This window comes from Protomyctophum parallelum (assembly GCF_964188405.1).
Source record: "Protomyctophum parallelum genome assembly, chromosome: 17".
NCBI classification, from domain to species: Eukaryota; Metazoa; Chordata; class Actinopteri; order Myctophiformes; family Myctophidae; genus Protomyctophum; species Protomyctophum parallelum.
Window position 1 is genome coordinate 12,268,916 of NC_139719.1, and position 7,859 is coordinate 12,276,774.

The 7,859-nt window shown below is 54.6% G+C and overlaps 1 protein-coding gene across 1 annotated transcript in view; it reads right to left on the minus strand.

Annotated features, from left to right (window-relative positions):
* Positions 1-7,859, minus strand: part of aatkb (apoptosis-associated tyrosine kinase b) — a gene marked incomplete at its 5' end in the record, with an annotated part of 65,243 nt that overhangs the window by 3,602 nt on the left and 53,782 nt on the right. The window contains 5 exons of the mRNA XM_083787463.1: positions 385-4,069; positions 4,609-4,758; positions 5,290-5,411; positions 5,650-5,734; positions 7,838-7,859. The exon at positions 7,838-7,859 is cut by the window's right edge and continues 112 nt beyond it. Of these exons, the coding sequence (XP_083643589.1) occupies positions 385-4,069; positions 4,609-4,758; positions 5,290-5,411; positions 5,650-5,734; positions 7,838-7,859 (4,064 nt within the window). The remainder of the gene's footprint in view (positions 1-384; positions 4,070-4,608; positions 4,759-5,289; positions 5,412-5,649; positions 5,735-7,837) is intronic.

The window sequence follows — 7,859 nt, forward strand, 5'->3', positions numbered from 1 at the left end:
AAGTCACGAGAGGACAAGAAAATAATTAGCATCATCAGTTGAATTTTGTTTTTAAATGCTTTAGACACTAACAAAGAGGTAGGAGCGCACATCAAGTGGGGAGGGGCTGACCACGGGAGATAAACTGAAAGGAGGTAGAGGTCGCACAACTCGTAGACCAGGGTCGTCTTACTCTCTTCTGAAATATTTCAGTCTGAGGAGTCGTCCGAGGCGTTGACCTTTTCACTGGGTCTGCCCAGAGACCAGGGTCATCTTAAGATAAAAGTTTCTTGCATCGTGACCACGAGTTGGGCGAACTCTACCTCCTTTCTGTTAAGATGCTTAGACACTGCCATGGCAGTGGCTTGGCCTGAGAGGGATTATCCTCTTTATGACTTGACTCACCTGATCGAACAGGTAGACGGTGACGTCGTCGAAGAAGGACACCGCCTTCTTCTTGCGCTCCAGCTGCTCGTGGAGGGTCTCGGCGGCGAGCAGCGTGGGCATCTTGAGGAGGCTGCGCAGGTTGTGAGGGGCGTCGTCGCTGCTGCTCACCACCACGGGCACGGGGTAGACCTCGTCCTCTTCGCTCTGCTCGTCCAGGACGCCGTAGCTCTGCGGCTCCTCGTCCGAGTCCTCGTCGCTGCCGTCCGAGTCCGCCTCTTCCCCGTCCGCGTCCGAGCCGCCGTCGGCGGCTGGAGAGAGGGCGGGCGGGGGGACGGCAGAGGGCGGGGGAGGGGAGGAGCTCAAAAAACGCCTGGGGTTCTTCGCCGCGTTACGGGGCGCGTCCTCCTCCTTCGCCAGAGGGGTTGTTATTTCGCCAGGCGCTGTTGTCGACGACTTGTGGAGAATCGAGTGCTTCGTCCCCGGCATTTCGGACACCTCCTCGGCAGACTGGACACTGGTGGAGACTTCCATGGTGAATAATATGTCTCTGTCGTCCTCTGCCTCGACGGCGCCAGAGCTACTGTCTCCGTTCAGAGCGTCCAGAGCTTCCTCCATGGCTCCCACCACCTCCGCCGCCCAGTCCCCCAGGGACGAACTCTCTACCTGGGACGGCCATTCATCCAGCCCTTCCTCCCCAAGTGATGAACTCTGTACCTGGGACGGCCATTCGCCCCGCCCTTCCTCAGCCGTAGAAGTGTCACACTCTGCCAGCTCCCCCAGTGTGTCATCCTGGCTACACTCTGCTGTCAGGCCTGCGTCATCCATGTCTGGAGGTGGAGAGGAGTGTGGTTGTTCCATGTGTTTGTCCTCATCCAAAAGAACCTCAGTGTCCCCTGCATCCCCCTCGTCCTCTTCCTCCTCGCCCTTCTTCCTCTTTTCACCCTTTTTTCCTGGCGTCCTCTCCTCCTCCGCGTCGGCATTTAACTCGTCCCTCGCCTCACCCCTGTCGTTTTTCGTCAGCCTCTCATTTTCATAGTCTGAGAAGTAGGCGGAGTCCCGGTACGGGTTCTTGTCACTCAGTGGTACGAGAACCGCCGGGTCGGCGGTTTGTGAGGATGTTGACGCAGAGCCTTCCCCGAGTGACAGTTCTGTGTCCTTCGGTGCCATCGCAGTCTCTACTCCCTCCTCCTCCTCCTCCAGGCTGGTGTCAAGGCTGGCCTTCGTCGGGGGTTGGTCGCGGGGCTCGTGAGGCTCCTTGGGGATAAACTCTGGGCTCTCGTTGTTTTCCGTGTCGTAGCCACTGTCCATGGCCTTGGGTGAGCTGGAGGGGTGCGAGGAGGCAGGGCTGAAGGCGCCGACCCCCTCGCATAACCCCGGCGCGGACGGCAGCTCGACGGAGGAGTCCATGGAGTCGGGCGTTCCCACGTGCTTCTGCAGCGACTTGACGAACGCAGGCGAGGAGACGCTCAGCTCTCCGGACTCGTCGGCAAATATGCCTGAGGTGACGTCGGTGGTGTCGTCCGTCATGTCGTCATCGTCGTTGTCCTCATCGTCGCTGCAGTCCAGGATGTCGACGAGGCTGACGCTGGAGCAGCCTCGCTCCACGCCGCTGTCCGCCGTTTGACTCAGCTCTGAGTCAGGCTCCGTCATCAGGGCCTCCGTCACATGGTCGTCTGTGGGAGGAGGAGGCGGGCTGGCCTTAGCCATGATCAGCATCACCTCTTCCAGCTCGGGCTCTACCGGGTTCCTCACGATCACGTCTTTGATTTTGTCATCAACGTCTTTCTCTACGCACGTGGTGGTGTCGTCAATCATAACGTCGACGTACTGTTCCAAGCTGCGTATACCTGCGGGTGTATCGGTCTTTAACGAGGCAGCTTTGGCTACGACGGGACCCCCGGGGGCGGGTGATAGATTGGGCGAATCCTCGTTGCCGGCGACGTCGACTAGCTTCTCTCCGTGGTAGTCGGCGTGGCCGTAGTTCCTCACCAGCAGGCCGGTGAGCGGGTCCACGAAGTGAGAGTGGCAGCATTCGCTCGGCACCGCGGGCACATCGGCCTCGTCCTCGTGGCACAGGTAGGCGTAGGCGTCCGACGATGGCACCACCGTGTGGTGGTGGTGGTCGTCGAGCGTAAGGCAACCGCCGTCATCTTTGGCCTGGTGGTGGGAGGGCTCCAGGTAGTCGATGCGTTTTGGCAGAGAGTGAAAGGTCAGGCTGTGCTCGTCCGGCCACGAGTCCTCGATGTCTGTGCTGGGCATGGTGTAGTGGAAGTCGACGTAGGCGTCTTGTTGCCTGCAGCTGTGACTAGCCCGTCTGTGCTGGTGGTGGTGGTGACGGTGCTTGGCGGGCCACGTGTTGCAGCTGTGCCTCTCCACGAATATATCCTCCTCCTCCTCTTCGGTGTCGCTGTCCTGGTGGCCGATGAAGAGTGCCCCCTCTATCTCGATGTCGATGCTGACAGAGTGGCTGCCGTGCCTGCTGTGGCCTGGCATGGTGTTCCGCAGCGAGCCCATCATGTCGTAGTAGCCTCCTCCGCTCACGTTCTTGCTCCCCACGATGGCGCTCTGGTCGTTCTCCAGATAGCACTCTGCGTAGGACTGCGGGCTGTCGATGGCGGCCGTCATCGACCCCAGCGGGTTCTCCAACTCTCCGAGGGCCTCCCGCAGGCTCCGCGACCCCCAGCTCTCCGGGAGTGGCTCCACGGGAGACTCCCCTCCGATCAGGTAGCGGTGGTGGTGGTCCATGCCCAGCGGGGGAGAGTGTTCGTAGTAGTAGCCCCCGTCTCGGTCCTTATAGGATATGTAGTGACCGGACTCCCAGGGTCTCAGGGGGGGGCTGCCGTCCGACACTTGACCCAGGAGGGGCTCCATCGTCAAAGAGATGGCAGGGCTGGAGTCGTGGGAGTCATACAACACGTCTGTCTTGTGAATGTCCGCCGACCAATAGGAGCCCATGTTCTTGGCCTGAGCACCGGGGCAGGCCATGCATTCCCCCGAGTCGGCGCTCCCGGTCAGGAAGCTCCTGCTGCTGCCGGCGTAGTCGGGGCTGTAGGAGCACATGGCGTAGTCCAGGTCCACCGGCTCCTCCATGGCGTAGTCCAGGTCCACCGGCTCCTCCATGCGGATGTAGTACTCGCTGCCCACCGAGGGGCTGTGGGCACCCAGGACGGGCACCACCACCCCGGGAGCACCATGATGGAGCTGTTTGGACTGGTAGTAGGAAGGCGGCGAGACTCCCAGGCCGAGCTCCTCCGCGGGGCAACCCCCCAGTGTCATGCCCCCCAACGGGGGGTAAAATGGATTCTGGCCCGGGGGGGAAGCGGCGGTGGCGTGGTAAGGCTGCCCCGCTCTCGCCTGCTCCCACTTGTACTCGAAGTTCAGACCGTGGCTCGTCTCCGTGACCGTCAGGACGTCGTCCCCCGACTCCGAATGGTAGCCGTCGGCGACCGAGAACTGCTCGAGGAGAGGGAAGGAGGAAGAGGAGGAGTGAGGTGGGTGATGATCCAGCGGCGGTGCGGTAGAGGAGGCACTGCGGTGGTGGTGGACGCCGCCGGCGTTGGGCCGCAGCGAGTCCCAGCGCCTCTCGAAGTCCTCCTCCACCTCGCTGGCGCCCTTGGCACACAGGTAGCTGAGCAGCAGGTGAACCTCCTCAGCGTTGGGCCTCTGGTCAGGCTGCAGCCAGCAGAACTGCATCACCTCGTACCTACGGACACACACACACACACACACACACACACACACACACACACACACACACACACACACACAGGACATTATGACGTGCAGCTGAGGACTCGGAGGACGAAGAGCATCGAGAAACAATAACAAACCAAAACTGGAAATAATGGGAAACCTGCCTTATTTGCATTATAGTTACAATCCGACGAGGAAACGAGCTGGCCCTCGCACTAACGAGCTGGCCCTCGCACTACTGGGAGAACGGAGAAGAGCTTTAATCGTATTTTGACACCTTCGGAGATAATGGGTGAGCGCTGCTGAGGGTGTGTGGTGTGTGGGGCTCGTTGGTTTGTACAGGATACGACATGCTGATGGAGCCACGAGGATTACCATTTGTAATGAGAACAGAGCAAGAGGATGCTTTTGGGCGCCGTGTGTGCCTCTGGTCTCCAACGATAACTGAAGGTTATATGGTATTGTGCACCCAGCATGTGTGTCAGTGTGTGTGTGTGTGTGTGTGTGTGTGTGCGTGCGTGCGTGCGTGCGTGTGCTCCCATGTCTCACCAGCGCTCAGCCAGCGGTGCTTTGACCATGGGTTTGGGGAGTCGCAGCGTCAGCTCCCTCACAGCGTGGGCCAGAACCTGCCTGTCAGAGTAGTGTCTGTAGGGCTGGTTCCCCAGCTCCATCAGCTCCCAGACAGTCACCCCCAAAGACCTGGACATTAACACAAAACAAGATGGTGGTCACCCCCAAAGACCTGGACATTAACACAAAACAAGATGGTGGTCACCCCCAAAGACCTGGACATTAACACAAAACAAGACGGTCACCCCCAAAGACCTGGACATTAACACAAAACAAGACGGTCACCCCCAAAGACCTGGACATTAACACAAAACAAGATGGTGGTCACCCCCAAAGACCTGGACATCAACACAAAACAAGACGGTCACCCCCAAAGACCTGGACATCAACACAAAACAAGACGGTCACCCCCAAAGACCTGGACATCAACACAAAACAAGATGGTGGTCACCCCCAAACACCTGGACATTAACAGAATGATCATTGCCTTGTGATTATGTGATTCATGAACTAACTTGTGAACTTCCTCTTTTTGTTTTGCGACAATTTCTGTTGATGTTTTAACTGATAGTCTTTGTCTCTTTTGAGATGGATGAATGCATGTGAAAGAGTGTGTATGTGCAGGGTTCGATTTGTGTGCGTGCGTGCGTGCGTGCATACCAGATGTTGCTCTGTAGGTTCTGGTCAGCCACTAGCAGGTTTCCACGGACCTCGTCCAGCAGTTCTGGGGCCATCCAGCGCAGTGGAACGCACATCTGCTCTGATGTAACGTAATAGTCATCCTAGTGGACACACAGAGGCCTCATTAAACTAATGGGCTCTATGCACACAGAATAACTCTTCCTACTTCCTCTAATAGGCTCTATATGCACACAGAATAACTCTTCCTACAACCGGGCCCCTTCCCTACTTCCTTCACAGATGTTATCGATGATACTAATTAAGGCTCTGCTCCATTTTGTGTACAGTGGTTTTCAAACTTTTTTTAATTTGTGTGTGTACAAACGTCCCCAAACGTACCTTGTACTTGCTGTGGGACAGCCCGTAGTCTCCTATCTTGACGGTGACATCAGCAGTCAGCAGGCAGTTCCTCAGAGCTAGGTCACTATGAGGGCGGCAACAGAACATAGGTCTCCATTATTATTTATAACCATAACAGTCGGAATTAGCACACAGACAGACAGAGCCAGGCTCATGTCTCCATGTTAGCACACAGACAGACAGACAGACAGACAGACAGAGCCAGGCTCATATGTCTCCATGCACCACACAGACAGCAGACAGACAGACAGACAGACAGACAGACAGGCTCATGTGTCTCCATGCGACACAGACAGACACATGTTAGCACACATACAGACACATGTTAGCACACATACAGACACATGTTAGCACACATACAGACACATGTTAGCACACAGACAGACACATGTTAGCACACAGACAGACACATGTTAGCACACAGACAGACACATGTTAGCACACAGACAGACACATGTTAGCACACAGACAGACACATGTTAGCACACAGACAGACACATGTTAGCACACAGACAGACACATGTTAGCACACAGACAGACAGACTGAGCCAGGCTCATGTGTCTCCATGCACCACACAGACAGCAGACAGACAGACAGACAGGCTCATATGTCTCCATGCACCACACAGACAGCAGACAGACAGACAGACAGGCTCATGTGTCTCCATGCGACACAGACAGACACATGTTACATGATGTTAGCACACAGACAGACACATGTTAGCACACAGACAGACACATGTTAGCACACAGACAGACACATGTTAGCACACAGACAGACACATGTTAGCACACAGACAGACAGACTGAGCCAGGCTCATGTGTCCCCATGCAGCGTGGCATATTTGGAATGCTCCGTCCGCATGCAAACGGCATTAAGCAACTCTGAGCAACAGCCATTATTCTAGTCTAATCTGACATTGATAAACAGCTGTGTTTTAGACAGGGAGTTTATCAATACAAATTACATGGTGGGTAAAAGTCTGTCTGAGATGAATGTTGCAAACAAAATCATCAATAAATGCATTAAAGCTAGCCATACTCTCGTGCATGAGACCTAGCTGGGTTCAAAATACTCTCTACCAATTTGGTATTAAACAAAATGCTCATGAGGACTTTATATAATCTACATAATCTACATATATAATCAATCACTGATGTAGTTATTGCACTCGGAACATGTTCTATTAATTGAGCACGCATACTTGATACTGATCTGGAGAGGAGAGGAGAGGTGAGGTGAGGTCGTCCCCTCCTGCAACAAAATCACTGATGCTGGAGTCTATGACAAACACTCAGGCAGCACCAGGATATTGTTCCAGGGAGAAACCGTCAGTGTCTCAGTGGAGATCCTCCCTTCCGCTCCGTGGAGGCTGGCTGGAGTGGAGCCGTCCAGTCTGTGTCACAGACTGACCATGTTTACCGAGTTTCTTTGAAGCACTGAATTGTTCTCTTTGCACTCTACTCAATGTGACTATGCGTGTGTTTAGTACCCCTCTGGTTTGTTGAGTAGGGTCCTGGTTTTGCTCCGGATAAGAATCAAGATGCCTAAATGGGCTATATATGCATGCACACACCCACCATTTTGTAAAGAACTTGGGCCCCTATCCTATACTTCCTTTACAGGTGTTACCGCTGATACTAATGAAGGCTCTGTTCCTTTCTGGTCAAACAGAGTCAGGGTGCTGCTATGGACCATAGCAGCACCCTGACTCTGTTTGACCAGAATGGAACAGAGCCAACATGTACCATAGCCTATGGTGCATGTTGGCTCTGTTCCATTCTGGTCAAACAGAGTCAGGGTGCTGCTATGGTGCATGTTGGCTCACTGGAAACACTCTGCTACACCAGTGGGTGTCAAAGTGTCCTTGATGACGTTTAACCTGAGAGTGTACAAATGGAACCAAAGAGTGATGGGGGTCCTTGAAATGAAAAATAGTTTGAGAACCACTTTACACTAAATGGAACAGAGCCTTAATTAATTAGTATCATCGGTAATACCTAGTAGCGAAGTGGCCTGGAAGTAGGAAGAGTTATTCTGTGTGCATAGAGCCCACTGTAACTTGAAATTGCAACTGAAATGTTTGAAATGTGTGTGTGTGTGTGTGTGTGTGTGTGTGTGTGTGGGTGTGTGTGTGTGCGTGTGTGTGCGTGTGTGTGTTTGTACCTGTGTGTGAAGTTGTGTTTGT